Source organism: Papilio polytes, unplaced genomic scaffold, assembly GCF_000836215.1.
Source record: "Papilio polytes unplaced genomic scaffold, Ppol_1.0 DF821067.1, whole genome shotgun sequence".
NCBI lineage: Eukaryota > Metazoa > Arthropoda > Insecta > Lepidoptera > Papilionidae > Papilio > Papilio polytes.
The window spans coordinates 1913096-1937741 of record NW_013528137.1 but is presented as its reverse complement, the minus strand read 5'-3'; the positions used below and the strand labels follow the sequence as shown (position 1 = coordinate 1937741).

At 31.5% G+C, this 24646-nt stretch overlaps 1 protein-coding gene across 1 annotated transcript in view; it reads left to right on the top strand.

Annotated features, from left to right (window-relative positions):
- The window catches only part of LOC106109819 (heparan sulfate 2-O-sulfotransferase pipe), a 43323-nt gene that overhangs the window by 12416 nt on the left and 6261 nt on the right, over window positions 1–24646 (top strand). Inside the window, exons 3-5 of the mRNA XM_013291437.1 lie at window positions 12701–12840; window positions 23692–23780; window positions 24113–24332. Of these exons, the coding sequence (XP_013146891.1) occupies window positions 12701–12840; window positions 23692–23780; window positions 24113–24332 (449 nt within the window). The remainder of the gene's footprint in view (window positions 1–12700; window positions 12841–23691; window positions 23781–24112; window positions 24333–24646) is intronic.

The window sequence follows — 24646 nt, the reverse complement described above, 5'->3', positions numbered from 1 at the left end:
TTCAATTGCAATAAAAAATCTTATTAAAAAGACGGATTGATTAATTTAGGTATTTATGTTGGTGCGTCATATGAAGATATCAGGGCCGGGATCTATTTTAAATTGGTTTCTGATTGACTATTGATTTGTCTATGAATGGTAGACGGGCGCGGGCGGGGCTTCGTTATAAGTTTGTGGGCCAACAAAGAAACGTTCATTATTACTTAATGAAGTAACTCTGAGACAAGATTTATTCAATGTTCGATTAGATGCGTTAAGATTCAGTAATTTTATCAACTGAATAAAAATAAAGTGAATTAAAAGGGTTTTTTAAATTAAACTTTCAATGTTCTTATATCGCATATTAGTTTTAATTAATCTTTGTTAAAAAGTCTACATTAATTAGGATGAAGTACCAACATTAAAATATAACAAATGACAGAGGTATCTAAAATAGTAATTATGACGGCAAGTTTTAAAAAGTAAATGTTATTTAATTATACTTTTACCAATTACGACTTTTATAATTGGTACCTTAAATATAATAAAAGTATGTTAAAACGATTCAAAGAATGATAAATATGTAATTAAGAGGTCGTCATTTTAATTTGTGTTTACGAGGGTAAGGACGGTCAACTGGACCCAGTAGTCTAACACTTTCTCGTATTCGTTATTTCAATCATAAATTATGTTCATTGACAATATTTTGTATACAAAAATACGTCACTACATAAAGGTTACAAAGTCTGCATTAAATATACTCTTTGTAATATAAAAAGTATCAAATTAGGCAATATTTATATCTGTAAAGTACTATAGTAAAAGTATTTGCCATTTTATAAATATATCAGATTATACGACTTTAATAATTCAAATTAAAAAAAGGGTTTACAATATCAACACCACAGTACTTAATAAGAGTTTATGTTGAAGTTTAATCTTGGCCTTGGAAATAACAGTAACCACTTCCTCACTCACATGATGACTTAATAATGATAGCTTCAATGTCAAGGAAGTGTTTTATGCAATACTAGCTTTCGCCCGCGACTCCGTCCACGTGGAATTAGAAAACATACGAAGTATATAAATTATAAAAAGCTACGTATCCCTCGGGAACCGGACATTTCTCTGGGATGAAGCTTATCTCATGTGTACTCCAGACTTTGTTTTATATCTGTGCCAAATTTCAATAAGATATGTTGAACCGTTGCAGAATGATCGAGTGAACATTAAAAAACTAAATTAATGAATCCCACGGGAACCGTAATTATTCCCGAGATAAAAAGTAGCCTATGTGTTCTTCCAGACTATGCTTTAAACCTGTGCCAAATTTCATGGAGATCCGTTCAGCCGTTTAGGCTACAAACGCTAACAAACATCCATCTATCCATCCATTCATCCATCCATCTAAACTTTCGCATTTATAATATTAGTAAGAAGTAAGATTTGTGACATAAACAAAGTAAGACTTAGAGGTAAACAGTTTTGTTGCTAAACATTTAAAGAAAAATGCTTTCTACTAACTAAAATCTAAAGTCTACGATATTCAATGACGCACTTTTTATTCGAATTGTACTTTATTACATTTTTTACTCCAAGTATATAGATTACAGTATAATGATGAAATGGTTCTATTCTTTTGGCTTCTAGTGTACTCTAATGTCTTCCACGATCGTGTATTACAAGCACCATCGATAAAGTTCTCGTAAGCGAACCCTATCATTTTGCAACCTACCAATAATGACTCTCTTCCATGTTTTTTAGTTGTTAGAATTCTTTCAAAATAGCTTTTTTTTGTTTAACTATCTTATTAAGATAAAATAATTATTGTACATTTTAGATACATATAAGAACAGTTGTCCTTTCTATTTATTTTATAAATCAATACTGTGTAATTATGTCAATACTAGCTTTTGCCCGCGATTCCACCTGCGTGGTATTAAAAAGAGTAAGTAGCCTATGTGTTCTTCCAGACTATGCTCTACATGTATGCTAAATTTCATCCAAAACCGTTTAGCCGTTTAGGCTACAAACTGTAACAAACATCCATCCATCTAAACTTTCGCATTTATAATATTAGTATGATTATGCCTCTATAAACTTTACAATTGGGTGTCCGGTGCCGTACCATGTAGACAAGTAACTGTAAATTTGGTTCAAATGACTTTTATCATAAGATCTGTGAACGGTATTCAAGTTCACTATAAAATAATAATAGACACAAAAAATGTTTGTACAAGCAACAAGGCGTGCGCATAATTGTACAAAATCGACTTTTAACTATCTGATTGTTTAACAATTTAGTTGACGATGAGTATAGAGGTAAGGATTAACATAATTATATGTATATTCTACTTTATTACATTGTAATGATGTTTTACTTGCAAATGGCGATAATAGTTTTCTTACAGCGAAGATTGATAGTTTTAAAATCTCATTTACATTATTTTTACGTACGGCTAAAAATGATTGTATGGCTAAATTGATCGTACATCGTCACCAGCTCAGTGGAATAGTTTTTGAAATGTTTTTTTCCCGATAAAAGTTTAAAAAAAAACTCGAAGTAAAGGCAAAGGCATGACTTGCGAGGAGGCTACATTCCACTACACTTTATTAGCTTACAATCAATTTTATAATGTAAAAAAATCCCCCCGTTTTACTGGGAAACAATAGGTATACAGGATGTTGGGTAATTACAATGTTTTTTTGATATTTATCAGAGGTAAACAAAGTTCATGAATACGCACGCACTTTAATTACAGTTCTTTCGTATTCAACAGGAATAAATTAACACTTGTTATACAGGTTATATTTACTATCTTAAGTAGGTAAAAATATTCAATTTGTAAACTTTCATTGAAAAAGTCGCTGACTAATTTTCATTTTAAAAATTTGATATCCAGTAATTTTTCGATAGCAGATAACTGTTATCTATACCTACCCTTATTACACTCAAATTACTTTCCAGATTTGTAGCATACATATAAAAAATAAAGAAATCACTTTACGGTATATGCACAGCGCAGGATTTCATTGCTGTTTCTTTTGTTGTCGTGTTGTGCGGACAAGCAGAACGAAGCAGATTTGTGACATTAGAGCACAAAGGCTCTATTGTATGAATGATGATTTCGTCACTCCTGTCTGTTGTAGACAATTCATAGCAGTTTTTCATAACATGATAAAGTATGTACTGTTTTAACTGCATTTAGAGTTGCTTTGCCACTAACTATAAACTTAATTCACTATGAAGATAAACAAAAAAGCAAACAGTATTCGATTCCGATTTTTGGAGCACCCTGTAATTTTTGATAAATAAAAAGATTTTATTTGTAGACAAGGACATCCTGTGATCCAGGTGGAATAATGGAAGGAGCTAAGAAAGGAATCGTCTGTCAACTGTTGGAAAATAATTGATACTTTTATCGAACCGTCGCCTCCGATCGAATTGGTCAGAACAATGTGAATTGTGAACAAAATGAATGTGTTTGCTCATTTAAAAAACTCAGAATTGATTTCTTAAAGAGTTTTCATAATGTACTGGATGTTTAATTAGGATATACGATATTTCTAAAACTACTCTTCCTACGAAAATAAATTTGCATTGCAACATTATCTGCACGCCATTGTTGTAGTTATTTACGTTATGATAGACTTCATTAGTATGATATACGAAACTAACAACATATTTCCTTGTTACTAAGAAATCTCTCACCTTAAAGGCAAATCATTCTTTAACCTTGAACGTCAGGTCATTGCAGTCTTAAATCTATTAAATATAACAATCTGTTTACTAGAAAACACATAAAAAAACTGATTGTATTCCTATCAAGCATAGCTTATTCGTTTTATCATTTACTAAGTGGTCATTCGGAGAAGAGAATAAAAAGTGTCCAGTGTGTGGTGAAAAATGACTACAATATAACTTCAGTTCTTTGAACTCGTTTAGTGATTGGAACTATGAGGAATAAAAAATAACAAACTACGTCGCTACATCAAAAGTAACATTTTCAAATAATGTAAAATAATTTTATGACGTTTAACTACATAGAAAATTGGTAATAACACTAAGTACTAAGAGAACATTTTAATAGACGCTATAAACTTGAATCTACGGAGCCAATATTGTAAATGAGTGCTACACTTCTCTGAAATTAACAAAGCTTTATCATCATCATTCATCATACTTCATTTTACGATTATACGAATATTTACAAAGTTTTTACTGAAAACTACTAATAAAACAAAAAAAAATGTTTTGTAATGTCTCCTCTCATTTTAAAACTCCACCACTCCTTACCACCACAACACTCCTCCATTATTCTTGCAACTCTAAATAACTTAGATCTTTATATGATGTGTGTCTATGTATGTAACATTGGAAAGTAAAAGTGGTCTGTTTGGGCGTTGTGAACCTATAACTTCATAAATTATGCAGTCTTTATGACGGCGCTGTCCCACGCTGTAACGCCGGAAAGTGAGAGGACGGACCCCGATAAAATCACATGACCGTCCGGGTTTTTTATTCAACAACTTGAAACTTAATCGAGCTGAGAAAGTAAACCCATCATTTTGTAATCTTGCAACTTTTACTTAGCAGAGTCGCTTTTATTAATTATCTATTACGTAATATGTAACACTGAAGTACATAGGTTTGAATCACGTGTCGCGATGCGGCAATAATCTTCAAAATCAAGAAATTAATTAGACTTGGAAATACCTTCCATTATCAAGTACGCTATAAAAGGATTTATATAACTTAAAAATAAACCTTGAAATTTACTTTCAAGTATTAAAGAGAATGTAGTTAATCCTTTCTAAGCTTAGAACACTCTGACATCATTATCATAACTGTCCAGCGTTAGATAAAGTCTATGGAACGTAATTAAGCATAGACAACGTCGTTGTGGATAATCTTGTATTCTCTCTGGTCTGAAGACCACTTCACTCAACCAAGTGTGCGGTGAACATAACGTTCTGGTATACACTTCCGTTGAATAGGTATTACACAAAGCTTTGCGTATATTACTGCTTTTATTGTACAATATACTTCCTAGTTTTTACGCTACGTATAAGAATTTATTGTTAAAGAAATTATTGTCAATTGTAAAAAAAGTTTATGATTTATCAAATAAAAAAAATCTAATTATACAAAACGGCGGAGTCTCAATTATGATTCGGATATATTAATAAAATTGGAGCGATAGTACATAGTTAAAGTATGTATCAGGGTAATCTCCGGAACGGTTGGACCGATGTTGATGGAAAAGGTAGATGATTCCTCGCTGAGGAAGTCGCGGGCGACGGCTACTCTATAAAGCAAATAGTCTGAATACTATTTGCAAATGCAGTTGCCAGTTTTCGCCGCTCAAATTGGTTTTATTAGCACATAAACATAATTTTGTTGGTATTTTATTAGCGCGTTTGTACAATGAAAGTCCGCCATATCACTTGCCAGCGCAAGGGATAAACACACAAATGTATTGTAGTCATTAAGGTCAATATTGTGTACCGCCGTTTGATATCAGAAAGCGCATCTTGCGTGGAAAGTGCAGCCTGCAACCCGTTAGTGTGAGCTGCACCCAACTTTCCAATCTCGTCTAGATTCAGACCGACTTTAGGTCTGCCATTCATCAAAGCTTTCTATTACTCTATATAACGAATGATAACGAAGAAAATTGCATAGATAATCATTTCTATTCTATTTTTATCTTTACAGATTATAAAATAATTAAAATATGCCCAGCATTTAAAGTCACCAATATCAATATTAAGTGTATCGCAATTAGCACCATTAAAAAATAATGAAGGTCGAAAGGTCGGAGTTCAAATAGAGAATAAAGAAAGTTATAAGTTATTACAGCTTGATCATAATAACGAAGAAAAAAATACATATTTTCTTTGGATTGTGATGATGTAATGTTATATACAGATACCACGGCAGATAAAATGTAATGTAAAATTGTAACGGTATTTTGTTTAAAAATAAAAAAATATTTAAACGTTAAATCCGTTGACGCGTTTTGAGGTCACTTTCACGATTACAAGAGCGAAAATTACGACGAGATTATTTTAAATTTTTTTGTCCCTTAGAAGATTAAGTTGTCATGGTTTAAGTTTTTTTTTGTTAAACGATTTTAATGTAAATTAGAACGTCGTCACGGACATTTCAATGTTCACAATGTTCAACACGAATTAATTAATTTACTGTTTATATTATAAAGAGTTTTTTCTTAATGTTTATGTTCTAATTTTGATATCTATGCTAATATATTTGCTTAATAATACATTAGAAAGGGATTTAAACGTAGAAATACGGTCAATGCGTGTTCTAGTGCGACAAATAAAGAAAAAAGAACGCATGGATTTTAATGACTTCTGTGGTGTAAAAACTATGAATATTTTAAAAGAAATTTAAAGAATAAGAAGGGTAATCGTTTTATTGTCCATATACACATTGAAAGGTTTTTCGAAATAATTAATTAATGAAACTGGTATCAAGATAATACTCCCAAATATTTAAAATTGACATTAAATTATTTCTATACGATTAATTCAACAGCCATTAACATAGCTGTATTACAAATTATTGTTTTGTTTGGTCGATCGTTTATATAGTTACACATTTGAATATAATTAATTGATTCGAAGCGCAGAAACATCGTTAGATTTAAAAAGCTAAGTGAGTGATGCATCCGACTTATCTTAGCATCTTACGGCTGAGATTGATGTGAAAGCTATGCTCGAAGGAAAACGCTTAAATAACCATTTGTCTTCATAAATTCTCTTAATAAGTGGTCAGCTTTAAGATCTATGAGAACTCGATAACGACTAGTTAAGGCAAAAATGAATGGTGAATGGGTCTTTCTATGTGTAAAGATTCTTGCAAATTATTTATATTATTTTTGAATAATTGATTTGTAAGCATCTTACTGTTTTTAATTAATTTATTAGAATGTGACGCTCATAAAAACACTGTAAGCGTTTATTTCCATTATTAGTATACAATATAATAAAACATTTATTAACTATAAAGCTATATTTACAACGATAAATTGGAAATACGAATAAATTATAATAAATTGACAAACTAATTTATATCGTGAAAGTTTACAACGTAATTTTCACTGTATTGGTAAAACTTGAAGAGTGTGTTGACACAGTGATCTACTTGTCTCTGACGATATGCGTTTAGTTTCCATAAATTGGTCATAATTGAATTAATATTATACCTCTTTTAAGTGGATCGGTGAAAGCCAAGTGACAAAGCATTTGAATTTTAAAGCCCGTAAGGTTTCCAATGGATTGATTTTACTGACAAGCTGACATGACTACGAATGGAAATTGCTGTCCCTGTTCTAGCCTATTAAATTACTAGTATAATGAGGGTTGTATCATCAGTCAAAGAATTAAATCTGTGACCCACATAAGATCCTATACCACAAGTATCAATAAATTTTGGAAATATGATTTAACATTTTTGTATTTTGCCATGAATTTGGACTTTTGAGTTTTAATGAAATAAGTCAGAAATTAATGTACTCAACTGTACGTAACAATTTCGGAAGTAAATTGTTACTAAGTGCGTAACTAAACATGTGTCGTTTTTGTACACTCGCATTATGCCAACTCGATGTAGTTTTAACGCATTAATGAATAACTCTAATCTTTTTTATAATCTATTTAATGATAGAGCGTGACTGTGATACAAAAGAAATAGTGCATTCAATATAATTTTTTATGACAAGTTTAGAGTATACGCAGCGTACTTCAATAATTAAAACAAAATTAATCCTTTATCAAACGGTTAAAATAACTAAACATTAAAATGGAATAAATATTCCATTAGGCTTCCATTAGAGAACCGCTCAAATTAATTATAAAACCCCCTTGAACGATAACTTTAATTAGCACATTTCGTTTTAAAGGCTTGATTTAATTTTAGGTTAAGACCTGATTCACAGACATCAAACATCCGCAATTAAATGAGGTATAAAAATCAGAAACACTTTTATCTTTATTTTTACACTGCACCACATTTTACAGATTAAATAAAATTAGTTTTTCGTATTTCATGCTCTATGGTATGTTGGCTTCTACATCTAAAGTAAGTAAAGATTGTTGTTATAATACGTTATTAAAACATTATTAAGTTTTGTCTACTATAACACAATAAGTTTCTTTATAGCCTAACCTATGAATAAACACCAATATAATTTTAGTTACAGTTTTTGGAAAACAAGTTTTTTCTATATTTATAAACAGTAAAACAATTCAATAATTCTTGAGCTACGGAATGGCAAATTTTAAGCCCGCTATACACCTACAGTTTGTACCGCATCGATTTGACTAAACAATCGAACTGTACGATTAAAACTGAAGGTGTGTGCTGGGTTTTAGTATATACTGCAACAAATAAGTTTTTGCTGAATTAATTGTAATTGTAAGTCTTGAAATATTTGCGTCAGATCAGATGTTCGTTGTAGTTAAATTTATTGCCACCGTAACAGTCTTGGCATTGTTTTATTCGCAAGGTAAAACATTCATTGTTGTTCTCTAGCTTTATTGTTCCTATTTATTCCCAGGATAAATAAAAAACCGCTCAATAGCTATTTTAAAACGATAATTGCTCCGGTGTGGCTGTGCAAAATTTTGTAAAGAATTTTTTAACGTTTCGCATTCCACTTTCACCTGTTAATATCTTGTTTTAAAAATCTCTTCGACCAAGCGAACTGTTTATTGTTTTATTTTTAGGTTAATTTGTTATATTGTTTACCATAAACTATATAAAATTAGAGTAAAATTTAACTACGTTTGTTGGGTTTGGAAAGTATCCTAAATTATTTATTTTTATTGTGAACATCGAACGATAAGGGGTAACCAGAAAGCTATAACTGGGGTTTAGATAGTGGACACTCACAGCAATTGATTGTTGTATTTACCCCGGTAAGAAATTAAAGATGTTAAGGGTATATTTAGGAAGTGTCATTCGTATACTTCAGTAATTCGATATCTGTTTGCGCAACAGTTGGTAATAAAATCATCTGATGTACCATCACTTTCTTCAATACAGCTGTTACACAATATTATTTTGTGCTTGAAACTTAATCTGGTTACGTATGTTAGTCAATGCGTTTTCTCAAAGGTGAAAGGACTTGACTTTTACATTTAAAACGTTCACTAAAAGGGAAAGGAACAAATTAGCGTTGCTTCGAACGGGCAGCGTGAGAAAAGGAGATATGTACAGTCACCTTCGTTCGCCGTGTTCCAGTTACAATAAATACCACGTATCCCGTAATTAACTTCTCGCTCCTTTTTGCTAATATGCCAAAAGTTCGCTAATGACGTATTAATCAAATTAAACGTAATGTGTGTAATGTACACATTACGTTACATCCAGCACATTATTTGCTATATGACATGGGGACAACTCACATGGACACCGGCAACACCAAAGAGAAGTTAAACTTTTGTTTCATTTAGCGTTTCAAGGCGTAAAAAATGTTTAAACGACTGCGCCTTTGTGCACACCACGAACGACGTCGACTGTACTTAAAGAAGCCAGCTGCAGTTTAATGAAAGGATGCTTGAATTTATTTGCAGTACAAATAGCTGTAACGCAACTCGAAGTCGAGTTGTTCTTAAGTTAGAGTTTTATTGGCCGTACATTTATATTTCCGGAATGCCAATTTAATTGACTCTATTTCTAGTCAACTCGGGTTTCTTAGGAGAAAAAAAATAAGAGTTAACTGCCAGACGTTCTATTATAGGTTTCTTGAACTGCGTTTGTTTTTTATTATTAAGTGATGCCACACGGTAATCGAGCGATTAGAATAATAAGCAAATACTTCTTTCATTGGGTTTAATAAAAAATTTAAAAATCAATCAATTGATTTATTCATTTTTAAATTAAATATATAGACAACGATCATCAATATGCTAAAATAAAATCTGCAGTGCACTGGTTTTTTGTTAACCAGCAACCGAAAATCGTATAAGTTAAATTAAGTCAATAAGTTGAAAACAAAATACATATTAGTTTTTCACAAGACACGAAAACACATGGGCTGTTCGTCTTATTATTATTATGTCTAATTGAACGTAGCTATAAAATTAATAAAAGCTAGTGCCTCCATAAAATTATACCTTTTATTAAATATATGTAAGGTTGCAAGATCTTCTCAAAGTCATCATTCGTACGAGAAAATGTGCTTAGACCCTACATTAGTGTCTGAGAAGCGAAGGTAATTACAGACTTTTAGTGCTAGGGATTTACTTATAGTACTACTGGACTACTTAATTGTTTTACTGCTCAAATGTATGTATTATTATCAGCAGTTTATTTTTGTTATTTACATTTTTAAACGCATCTGCTTTTGTGAATGTCTGTGGGAAGCGGTAATTACGGCAAATTCAGGTGGACGCTTGCTCGTTTGCCTCTTCACGATATAAAAAAAAATGTCAATGCGCATTCTCAAAAAGATTTTACAAGTTTACGTCTTTAAGTGCATGTTTGCACTAGAATGCAGATTGCTGTTGCAAAATTTGACAACTATTTTCCATTTAAACATACGATTAGAATGTTATTTTGTAATAAGTTTTATTTTGTTTCATTAATCAGTGATCATTATACATTTTGCATAACACAATTGCAATCATTTAAAATTTGCAATCTCAAAACATTTCAAAATATTTAAAATTTGTTAACTAATAATATAAATTTATTTAAGCAACTGGTGGCCGTTAATATGTTTTGACATAAATGGGTTATGGATACAAATGTGAGGGTAAATGCATTTATGCTTAGAAAGGTAGTTTATTAGAATGAATACATCTAAATATAGAAGATGTATTGTAATGTTACGTAATACGTTATATAAGGTAGGAGAATATAATTCGATGATGGCCGGAGAATGAATATCTGTGAGTTATGTTACCGTTATCCATCAAAGATGGATCGATTCTCTTCGCTTGTAACCTGCACCGCGATAGATAAATATTATTTATTGCTTATTGTGTGTGAATATCTAATATTTCGGTACAAATTTTATGGATAGTGTTGCACAACTAAATAATATGCAAGATGACAACAGATAAACAAATAAAAGAATTTGTTATAATCATTCAATCTAACGCGATTCTTGAGTAATATTCATTCATTCGAGAAAGTTTAATAAAAATGTAGTCGTTTTAAAGTTATACATGGTCAAACATTTTGTATTTTTTTTATTCGTCTTGGATATGTTTATTTGTTGAACATTTGTACAATAGCTGTACATAACTGTTGTTTGTTTTATGTGAATAATGAAAGTCATCGACCGGAAGTGGTTTGAGATTTACCGAGTCGGAGCAAGAGGGAGAACATCTTGCGTAATGTACTTCCGGTGATTTACTGAGAGTAATACACTGTTTCTTATGGATTGTAGAAGTACTGGATTTATTTAATACTATGTTAAAATGTCTGTTACTTTTCATGTTTAGTATATATAACATTATACGTTTCGATCTCGATTTTTATTTAGTTAATTTATTGACGGTGGGTATTTTTATTTTAGATAAGTGAAGAGGTAGAATTTTATTTTAGTTTTGACGCAAGTGTCGGATCTAGCGCTTATATATAGTGCATTTATTTAGAAAAATCAACTTTAAGTAGTGTTAAAATAATTTAGAACCCGTCCACAGTTATAACTAATTGCGATAATTTACTTAGACCATAAATACTGTTGTAACAAATTCTAAAGATAGTTCACAAGCTGCCTTACGATTTGTTAGGCATGTCTTTATGAGAACTTGTTGAAATGTTTAATTACATGCTCCTACACCTTTGCTCATTTAACGGTAGTTATGAAATATGCGTGAAATGCTGCATGTACTTAAAGTGCATTCAGTTTACTGAATGTGTGTTACTGAACATTGCCTTTAGCCGAAAACAGTGTACTTGATTACATTTTTAAGACATTTTTTTGTTACATTATTAGGAACATTACGATATTTTGGCAGATAAGTCAACCGTTAAATCGTGTTTTACAGAATGATTAAGACATCATTAATATAATTAAATACCAGTAGTCTGGTATATTTATTTAAATTCTAATTTCAATCTGTATTTGGACATCAATATAATTAACATAAATGCATTAATACGACAGTATTTTATCTGATATGTTTTGCACAATCATTTTATTCCAGTTTCGAGGACCAAAATAATATTTAACCAGGTCAGTTTTGCATATTCCGCTTTGAAATATCAGAATGTTAATTATTTAAATATACTTTTTTTTTATTTAAATATGCTTTAAAATATTTTAATGATATCTTAATGAACTTCCTGACATGATTCTCACAGAAAAGTGCTAATTTTTTATTGAAAGTGTTATATGAATCAGGTTATTAGGGGGGCGCACAACTGTTCTGCGATTGTCGATTGTTCCGCAGCCAATTCTACTGTTTAGTTGCACAACTAAAAAACTAGTGTGCGTAGGTTCATATAAGCTCATAAGAAACAAAGCGGGACTAAACAGTTGTGCGATAGTTTAGTCATAGGTTTGCACGCGCTCTTATACATAATTATTCCTATAAGAGCAATCGTAAAACGTTATCTGTTTAGAGGTTAATCGAATTATTTGTAAACCGTTTCATTATAAGTAATGACATTTATTTTCGGATCGATCTCAAGTTCGGATATAGATTTCAGTGTTGGATAAATTTGTATTTGTTGTTTCAGGACCAGTGAGCTGGTGGCGCTGGTGGCGGTATCTTGCACACTGTTCCTGTTCTTACACACACGCGACCTCAGCACCAAGCTACGCCGCATGCAGGGCAGACTTAATGATGACGTCACCGCCTTCAATCACCTCACTGATAGTAAGTTTTAGTTTATTACATTGCACATATTTGCGAGTATCATTCACTATGGTGCTTGTAAGCGTTTTTGTATTCATAGAGCTTTAATGATCATTTTTAAATCTATTTTAAATATACTAGTTGAAACAGTTGAGATGGATAGACGGTGTAAATCGTGACGCAAAGAATGTTGGCATAAGAAACTGGAAATCGGTAGCCACTAACAGACCGAAGTGGAAAAAATTGCTTGACCAAGCCAAGGCCCACAAAGGGCTGTAAAGCTAAAGAAGAAGAAGAAGAAGAAGTTGAAACAGTTAACATTTGTTTTGAATTAAAAAAGTTCTATTAAAATTTTCTATTCGAAAACGTTTTATATTGGTGACACAATGACTCCGTCGAAAACAATGCTTGTACTCGTAGATGGCAGCACATTCTTTGCGACACTTGTATTTCAGGTCAAAGGAAATCCTGGCAATGGCTTTAGAAATTGTCATAGAAAAAGCGTTTAGTATGCGTTCGGGTGCGTTATACCCCATTGTGCAGCTCGCGTTACTACGGGAACTCGTCCAAACTTTCACTAGCAACAAAAAATGCTTTATGGCCTTTGCGACTACTGATTCATTCGAGTATCGGTCTGTTTTGTATAACCCCTACTACTATTACGTAGATGAGTATAGTTTTTTTCATAACTCTTTCAAAACTTAGATATGTTAAATTTCGTAAGCAGACCCGTACTGTAGGAATCTCTAACTAAACACTACGCTACTTGATCGTATTCAAAGGCATCTGCAATTCCTCTGGCATTGACCATCTCAATATTCCCGGTGCTGGTTGGCCTCCTGGTATAAAAATCAAAACTTCCTTAGAATGTTCACCTTGGTACATTATTGAAATACACAGTAGGTATAGCGTTACTGTTAATATATTGCATTTGTTACGCTCCATGCATATGGTATTTATTTCAAATCACTTCGATTGATAGGAATAACTTCGTTCCCCATAATTGGTATGAAAATTATAATACTTATGATATATTGTGACCATAGTGAGAGGTTGTGCTATAACCAAAATGATTTCTACAACTGATTACATTTTGTGGTCAACGTAATAAGGTGCTTACTTTCTTTGCGGCTTACAAATCTACGAGAAGCAGTTAAATCGTAAAATTGGATAGAAAACGTAACGAAATTTATACAGTTATGATTTTTATTACTGACCACCGAAATTTAAAAGTATTAAATCCATTATGGCTATGATAACATCCAAAGAATATGTGTTCATCGTCAAATGAGTTCTTAAACTTTCTTTATATGGGATTTTTAAGTTAAGTAAGTAAGCCTATAACTATGTTAAATATAATTGTCAATATGTTGTACACAAGTGATGGAACTTTTCTTAACTTATCTAATATTTATAATAAAATCAATAAAAAAACAATAGCCTATGTTATCCAGTGATAACGTAGCTTTTTAATAGTGAAAGAATTTTTGGAATCGGTTCAACAGTTTTTGAGTTATTTCAATAAATAAATAAAAAACTTACCTCTTTGTAATATTAGCATAGATATAGATAAAGTGGTTGAAACACGGCTGATAATTTTTATTTCGACAAGTTACTTCAAACCACTTAACGTTGTTACATTTTTATGATGTTTAAACAGGACCTAATTTAATAGATTTTGCAACGTACAATGTAATCGTTTTACTACAGTGATAAGACGATAAAATTCAATTTCAGATGTTTTATAGTAATGCACTAGAATTAAAATGGCAACTTTTGGAACGGCTAGCAGACGTGTTTAAACTGTCAAGGTTAACCAACAAACCGTTTTGAAAATCAATGTAATATATTTATAATTATACTTTGTGTATTTAAAATTTTTATAAAAACATCTTAATAGTCGTGTATAATTGTAATGTATTAGATTATATCAAAACAACACATTAGGTTACGAGCACAGTAATTATGAGTTGATTGCCCCGTGCGTGTGGCGTTACACACTTGTGTATGGAACTGTACATTATTATGTTTTATAACTTAATGTTTCTATATTATTTAATAACTTCATCTTTTGACTATTAAATGTTATGGTAATATTTTTTATAACGCTCTAATCTATTCCAATTTAGCTAATGAGTAAAATTTCTTTTTAAAAACGCTAACCTGCGATTTGTGTTTGTAGTATTGTTAAAATTACCATAGGTTCCCACTGCTAAAATATCTTTGTTATCTGTTTTACACATGATAATTATTTAGACAGATGTTTTGGCAGTAACCTACGCTTAACTTAAGTTATAGTGTAAAGTTATGAATACTTTAACAATACATTCATAAATAATGTATCGGGATCCGATTTACATGAGATTATAAATCACTTTCCTATCAAACTGATAGGTAATTGATAGCTGGTACAGTTATTTTATAACCTGTCACCCAGGACCACATTCCGGAAGACCAGGTGACCTAAATAAGACCTCAAGCAATTAACTACAGCTCCCCACGACGTTACGCGATCAGGTAGCTGTTGTGGTCATTTATATCCCATAATACAACGCTAGTCGTTACGTTGGTCGAGCGGTTAAAAGCGCCCCCTACTGCCATTTACTGTGATAAAGCCAGAACAAGCTTGCGGCTTTTACCGCACTAAGATAATTTCTTAATTGGCAGGATACTGTAAACCATGGTTTATAAAATCGTCTATGCCAATACAGAGTTTGGTATTTACCGTTTTGAATGTTGACTTTTGCACCAATGTTTCCAAAACAACAACGAAAAAAAAAATCGAAAGTACAATATCTATTATACGTTTAGGGGGTCTAGCATGAAAATTTATACGACTATTGCCTTTACGAGCGTAATGTACCGACATCCCATAAGAATTTTATCGATGACGTTACGAATACTTTCTAGCAAATGTTCGTGCTAACCCCCAGTGCTCAAGCTTTAACAATTACCTTCAATGAGTACATCAGATAAAGTTAAATCCAAATCTAAATGGATTGAGAAACAAGATAAAATCAATAGTGAATGGCGCTATAGATAGTGTATCGCCTTTTTCTTTGAGCAAAATGAAACATTCAACAGCGATGTATTGAAAAGATTCACAGACAATACTTGCTCTATATTTAATTTGTCGGTTTGTCGGTACCGTTCGTACGTGACTCGTAATTCCGTTAGTGCTACTAGTTGCTATGAACACTACTTTGCTATTGAGAATTTTAAAATATATGATAGGTTTGAAAAGCTTTTTAAATTTTAGCTATTTATTTGTGCCTTAAATTATTTCGTAGACATAAGCATAAATATAATAGACCAAGAAACAATAGCAATGGAACCATTACATAAGTATGTAAAAAAGTTGAACATATCAAAAAGCTGAAAATATACGCGTCACAATTATAAGGAATCCGTATCTAGTTTACATTATTATTTTAAACATATAATACATGTAAACTTTTTAAATACTACATACTATTAGCACTTTGTAACCTTTAAAAAGATGAGCAAAAGTAAAAGATAGACAGAGGAAAATGTCTATAAATAAAAGCTGCGTTCTAAACGCTGCGGGCAAGTAGCACTTAACTTGCAGGCTTGAATCCAACGCTGCATTTCCTCTTGTTAATAAAACAACAAGCACGCCTATACCCTCGAGGTACAGGCTGAGATAGACTTCAAAGTTACGGGATTTAATGTTTTTAATATAATTTTACTATGATGTATCACATGTTTTAAAAACGATTTGCATTTATCATAGCCATAAATGACAATGTAATACGGGTAGTATTCCAGTTCAATATATTAAATTGATGAAGTTCTAGCTGTTTTTATTAAAATTTTCTTTAGAAGAGACAAATACATTAAGTTCAGGATACGGAGCCACGATGAATTTTGTGAAAATATATTTTTTGTCCAATAAAGAGTTTTTATTTATTTATTTACATTAAATACTGGCTTTTGGCCGAGACTCCGTCCGCATCGTTTATGTGTATTTTGATTTTGATCATATATGTGCGTCCAGACTATGTTTTACATCCGTGTCTATTTTGAAACACATAGAAACAAACAAACTTCCATTCTTATAAACTCCAATGTTTAAAATATTAGGTTTATAGGTAAACAGGTTCAATATTCTTTTACAATAAAATATTGTCTACTGCAATTCTGTTATTTGGAGAAAACCGGAACCAATAGAGAGTATAAGCTATATAATCGAAACATAAAGCTATTAGGCCTATGTCTGGACATAAATTATGTAAATACAATGTCGTATTATTCAAGATTTATATTCTAGAGCGCAAGGCAATTTGAATGTTTTATTTGTTTTTTAAAATAGAGAAAGCCAAGCGATAGTTCCAATTGCAAATGTTACCACCGATATGTTACAGTAACGATGTAACGTTTCACGTGATTGTTACAAAACCAAACAAATAATTTTAACATTTACTTTTAAAAAAACCTCCGTCTTTAATAAAAGTAAATGATAGTAAATTTATTAATGTTGTTAAATATTTTCACTAGTATCAATGTCAATCAAATTTATTTTTAAAACATTTATATTACAATAACAATGAATAAAACATTGCTCGTCTAACAAAGTTAAACATTTCCCTCCCACAGAGCATTTAAAGGTCGGTCGACGACCGGCAGGATGCGGCGGCGTCCCGAACACCCGGAAGGCTGTCGTGACTGCTCTTACAATGGAAACGTTTCTATACCGACCATGCAAATCTTACTCGATATGGCAATAGACCCATCCAGGCACTTTTAATAAGGCGATTTAATTAATTATTACTGTAGCTTACTGTTGTAGATGGGGATAGTAAGAGTTTTTAGTGTTAGTAATAATAAATTTATTATTTATATAACAATAAAAATGTATCAAGCATTTTAAAATATTGACACTTAATATTACAAGCGTAATAAAAATAGTTATCAAAGAATATAAAAAGTAACACTATCAATTACTGGCTAACTTATCCTATAATTTACATTGTTTTGTACAAGAAATCGTTTTAAAATAGACATAGGCAAGGAAAAAGGAGGTATTTCCTAACGAGGTCTATTGGTATCGGGAACCATACGGTATTCTAAGACGAGTCACGCCTCTCAATGTCTAGCCGTACGTTTTTAAAGTGCAAGCACTCGTAAAAACAAAATCGTTATCTCAACTTTTCCAAAGAGTACAAGCGTTATGATATGTTTTGTACCTAATTTCGGTTGTGGGAACTCAAACTAGAAGAAAGATCGTCTAATGCCTTCGTATGACTTGGCGATTTGGTTAAGATGAATCTATGCAATGTTGTTGACTCCAGTTTAATTTTATTCTTAAGTCAGTGAGTTTTAGGAACAGAATATAATTATTCTTTATAAGTTTGTTTAACGTTTACATATTCTGTGAAGACATTTTACAAACAATACAAAACTGGTCTTATTACAATTAAGTTTTAATATCACCGGAGCTGAACGGTAAAATGTTTTCAACTTTTACCTTTGATGTTAACTTTCTTGTTCTTGTATTTTACATTGTCTGATAAAAAAGGAACGTTTAACTTTGTTCATTATAATCTTTTGTTGTATTGTTTCGTATTCAGTGGACGGAAAAGTAAAAAAAAATCATAAGATTAAGTAATTAAATATGAATAATCAGTGCAAATGGAGTTAAAAAGTCTTTCCATGAGTAAAATTTTCATTTTTCGATTGTTTTATGATGATAATTTGAGTTTCTGAACCTAGAGTCTTTCTAATATTACTAATGTTACAAATGCGAATGTGTAGATGGATGGATGGATGTTTGTTAGAGGTATTTGGTGCAGATGTAGAGGATAGTCTGGAAGAACACATAGGCTACATACTTTTTTATTTTTAATTCCACGCGGACGGAATCAAAGGCGAAAGCTAGTGAATAAAATAATACTATTTTTTACTATAAGTAGTTTGCTCTTACATTGAATCTCAAATATTCGTAGAGTCACAATTTACCGCTATTGACAATCATCGAGACAGGGAATTGAGTTTTCGTGACTCTGTAGAAACATTACATTATTAGCCAGACCTCTGTTCGCTTTGTTAGATCTTTTTGACAGTAACAAACTTGAACACGACTTACCAATTTGCTGCATTTTAAAATGAAACTGAATGTATGAATAAAAAATTATTTTATTCTTACATTTAATAGTTACAGTGCGTCTCAAATTAATGTGACGAAATGTTTGGCTATTGACATTTAGACTTCCTATTTATAAAGGTTTAACAAAGCTAAACCAGATGTAAGGGCGTATTGTTAACATAATATTTGACTCGCATACTTCTAGCATATATTCCATGAAACATGTAACGCGAAGAAATGTCTAGTTGTATCCAATTAAGGAATTCTGTCCCACTAATTGGAAATACGAAAAAACTTATCCGTGGACATTTTTCTTTCTGTGTAATGTAAAATTAACTCTACTACTACGTGTTAAGGCTCATCATAATGTTAGTTATAGTCTACATTCTTTGGTACTAAGACTCACATAAGAAGAGTAATTTTTCCCGGTAATTTTACTGGAGTTGACAATATCCCTAATTATTTAAATAAATCAATTATTTTCTAGTAAAAACTAAAAATTAGAGAACAAAACTACAAGAACACTAATAAATTATTATTACTTAAATTGTCTTATCTTTTTATTTATGAAGAAACATGGCAATAATACATTCCAAATGTTTTCAAAACTTTCTCATTCTAGTCCACTTTAAATGTATGTTTAAAAAATTCAGATGGTATAAAATGCCAGTAAATCTAGATTACAAATCTTCTAAATCTGCTATATGATAGAAAGTTTAGTATCTATGCGTAAAGCAATGTAACGTTCACTTTAGCACGTAAAGATGCTAATGCATAGCGTGCAAAAAGTTCTTGAAAATATTATCGAAATAATTTAAACAGTATTTCTCTTACACAAGTAAACTTTATATCTATTTTTAGTACCAGCTGTGAAAGACCACGCTTGAATAAAAGTCATATAGTTTTTCGATAAGAACAACTTGAGGTCAAAGGGTTCGAGCGATTTCGTGATGACCTACAGCCGAAATTTTATAGGCCGATCAAACAACGTAAAACGGTCTAAAAAGTACGATTCGTTCCAATTAACTTTCAAGTCATGTAAACAAAATAACTATTTTACGATTATTTGACTAATGGAAGTTTGTTGTAAAATGCCTTTAATCTGTAAGTGATTGTGATAAATTTAATTTACTAACTACGATTTCAATTTTTATTACTTTGTAATCTATAAGACAAATTAGTGTAGATTGTATGTTAGGTGTACAAATTAGTTATATTATGTCATTGCATGTTTGGATAGTTACTTAACAATTCTGTTTTTTGAATATTAAAAAGTATCCGTTGGTCGCGACTTGGTCATGATTGCCTAGGTTATGCCTGCTCACATTATCTACCTTCCAGTAGTATTCCCATCAAAATTTGGTCATGTTTTGATGATAACACCAAACAAACGCAAATTTAATAGCAGACAGCATTTTTAAATTTTTTTTTTCTTTTAATTCTTAAGATCTCATCAATTGTATGGATTTTTTTTTCATTATAGTCATGAATTAACAGTTTCGCTGCTGGCACTTTCAAATTTGATCATTAAACTTCAAATGGTCGACATTAGTATAGACAGTCACGCGATGTACAAAATTAAAATGTCCTTAATGACGGTATTCATTACTTTTAAATGGTCACACATAAAACAGATTTTACTTCATATTAGTTACCGAAATCGACATTACTGTATCTTAAGTTGTAATGATTAACTTCACATCGTGTAAGTAATTATAACGTATGGAAATAAAAAGCTTGAAAAGTTCTTTATAAAGCTCTAATAACATACGTATCGAAAAGTGTGTCAATAGACCACAATGTGTGGAACAGTAACATCTTCATTGAGGTAATTGACGGCTGAGCCTATGAGCCATTCTGCCGGATGCGCGCCGCTAACCAAATTATTAAAGGTAGACTTTTTCAAATTCAATGCTATTATATACATCAAAGTGTCCGTCTTATTTGTTTTCTTAGACGCCATTATCTTCGAAATGCAGACGTAGTTTTTGCCGTTCCAATTTCCAACGACTTATTAGTAATAGGAATATGGTTTTTTGTGAACTCTCTTATTTAATACGATCTTTTCACTCGTTGTCCCTATAATCAGAAAGCAATTACGTTGATAATAGTATGCTGTTTTATCCAGAGGGTTATCTATAATCTATCTTAATCTTATTGATGCGATATTTTTTTCGTTATCGTCCGAACAGTCGCGTTAAAGCGTTTTATTAGCAGCACAATGGACAACCTAAAAAGCGTGTCCAAAAATATCGTCGATCGACACACCTAGCGTAATTTGATTTTCAGCATTCTTGTACGTCTTTTATTATTTTCTTTTATTCTGTTACTGTGCCAGTTGCTGCAATTTTTTTTGTTAAAATAAAAATACAAGAGTTGAAATTTAGCTTAAGTAACGGCCAACATTACTGTTATTTTGAAATATCTAAGTTATTTTATTGTTGCTTTAAATTCATTGCCACCGATACACGAACAAATCTAATGATGACGTCTGAACTCCAAATTCAGAGGTAGGATGAAATAATAAGTTTAATAACAGAGAAGAAGATAAATATTAAAGTTTAAATGTGAATCCTTGTTAGCAATATTATTAATAATCCTTGCGATCATTTACAATGCCAGTTACATCGAAATATGGAACAGGATTCGTATATTCAAATAACAAAGATACTGCGATCGAGTCGAGTTGATCATTGGCGTATTATAGATTCGTGAAAGACAATTTCCATCCGGCAGAGGTCGCGTCGTGAGATACCGAGCGACGTGATTTATGCTATGCGACGGAGAAATGTATTGGCGATTTGATATACAGCTATCGTGTACTTGTTAGAACGTGCACCTTTGACTGAATTATCGCATACCTTTTTAATCTCGCTTTGATTCCTATGACTTTATATGTAGGTGCGCACACTATTCGGCTTTTGTTGTGCAACTAAACAGTTGAATTGGCTGCGAAACAATCGACAATCACACAATAGTCGTGCGATAGTTTAGTCAAGGGTTTGCGCCTGCTTCTTATGTCATAGAAATTGTAACATGATAGGCAATATACAATTTTTTCCTGTCTCAGTGCTATATGTACTCACGTTGTGTAATTGTAAAAAAACATCTTCAGAAAAACAAAAGTCGATTTACATCATTGTGTTTTCAGTTTTATGTTATTTTTTTGTTACAATAATGTTGTCCTTTTTCCGGTTTGTACCTTTAATTAATCGCCCGAAACACAGTAAAACATTTGATGTTTCCTGTCGTTAGCAAAGATTTCAATTAGTAATCAAAATAAAAAATAACATTATCGGATTTTTAACGACTGGTTGATACATCTTATTTTACCAAAGAATTATATTATTTCTTAAGTCTTTTCATTGTCTTAATTGCCTGAATTTATATTGATTTATGTTGTATCTTATGTTTTGGCAGGGTTTTATCTAGTAATTAAATGCTAATCCATCAGTAACACCTTTGTATTTTTTTTTTCCACAAAATAATCGATATTGGAATTGTTGACTATAATGCAAATCGATTTCGGTAACAGCTGTGAGTTTATAACGGTTTTAAAATGTGAATCAAAGTGCGACAAATGTAAAACTACAAAAGAATATTACACAAGCGAGGAATTCGGATATCTGTGCTTTAAATTGACCGATTAGTTCTACAGCGAGGAGCAGTTGCTAGCTTCACTAAGCCTAAGAAGCAATTTGGTCGCTTTTTAATAAATCATTTTTAGAATGATGCAATTACATTTTTTATATAAAAAATCCAATTTCAATCAAAAACTCAATTTCTGTGTAGTTACAATTTATTACGCGTTTTTCTTTTAAAATAGATTTGAAATTTTATTTTATCATAATTATTTTTTGATAGTGACTGTTAAATAACCTCAAACTGATTTCAATAAAAAAAAGAATAGTTTTAAAATGTTAAATTAAATATAATTGTGAATAGTAAATAATTTTAACATCCTCTTATTATTAGGAACATAATTTAAAGTGAGTTCCATCATCATTATACTTCATCTGTTTTAAAGTCAATGACCATTTCAATTGAAGCTTTTAAATCTGTTATTAGCTACAAAACATTTTCATACTACACTACTCCGATATGATTCAGCTACATCAATGCAAATTATTGGTTCAAGATACGTAATTAAGTGTGTAATTTGGGAATATATGGTGCATGCGCGTAACTATAGAATTATTATTTTACCGTAACAAATAATACGGTAAAATCGCATTAGATAGACATTATGGATCAATCTTTTTTATTTTCAACATCCTTATTCAGTAGATCAAACAGAGAAAAGATAAAAAAATACAACCTACAGGTCAAAGAGATTCAAAACATATATAGAGGAGACATCGTTGATTTTTCACTTATTATAATTTTGTAAAATGTTTTAATTCACGTAGATACAAGGACACGAGATGGAAGACTAAACATGACAACTGATATAATACCTTTCAGAGAAATTACTTGTATGTTGTATGCCTCGTCTATGTATTTTTTAAATGTCTTTGCTATATATTTAGATAACTGTAAATTCGGTGGTGATTTTTTCACATTTGTGACTAAACCTGGCAATATTTTGTTCTTAATACCTACAATATATGACAACTTGCTAAACATTTTTACAAATTTATTTAAAGTCCACTAAATTAAACTGTATTTTGTAAAATGTTTGCCGTAAATGACGTATAAGAGACAAAGCTTTTTTAAAAATCATATACTTAAGTGTCAAATGTTTATTTGCAATGTTTTTTGTTCAGGAGTCCAAACTGATAGAAGTGAACGCGTATACGCCTCCTCTCAAGAGTTCAAAGAAGCCCTCGAAGCTATCAGAAGGAATACTGGAGCGGTAAACACATTTCTATTCCTAACAACACTAACTGAACATTTTGTATGCTTACTAAGTGCTGGCTTAACAGTTACGTTAATACAATATTCATATACTATTGATTCGCACTTGAATTTAGATAACTAGAATCTAATTAAGATATCGTGACTTGTATTACTTAACTAAAGCAAGGCGTTAAGTAAAAGTACACATTTACAATGTGTATACACGAATATATGGAAGTTGTAAAAATTAAGTAAGGTTGATATAACAAAAATAGAGATCGTTTGCTAAAATAGTCACATTACAGTCTGTGCTAGTTAGCTGTATCGAATTATGTTTTCATGTACCAGGAGCGCAGCAAACCGCAGAGGACGTTGGAGGCAGAAGAAGGGAGATCGCAAGAGGACATTGAACAGGAATTGCTAGATGAACTATCGATCCCAGATCCTTGGGAGCTCAACAACACAGCGCGCTCCGAGATGGAGTTGTTGTTTTTCAACCGTGTGCCGAAGGTCGGCAGCCAGACCTTTATGGAGTTGCTACGAAGATTAGCTATAAGAAATCAATTCGGTATGTATGAAACTGAATTAAAAATAACTATTCACAAAAAGTGTGTAAAAGTGATTGTAAGGTCCACTTTAATGTCCGTTTTCCAATTATTTTGTGAACACTGTGACCTTTTATCACCTTTTATCTAGATTTGTTGCGCGCTAGTATATTAATCACCTAATATTGTAGCTACAAGTCGAATACAATTCAAAATTATGCGTTCCGAAGCCTCTACTTTGTGCCTTATAATAATGTTATAGAGGCCCTTACATGACCCCACCGACCTTTAGGTCATTCAGTTCACAGCGCGAGATAGGAAGGCAAGATCTGCCCAT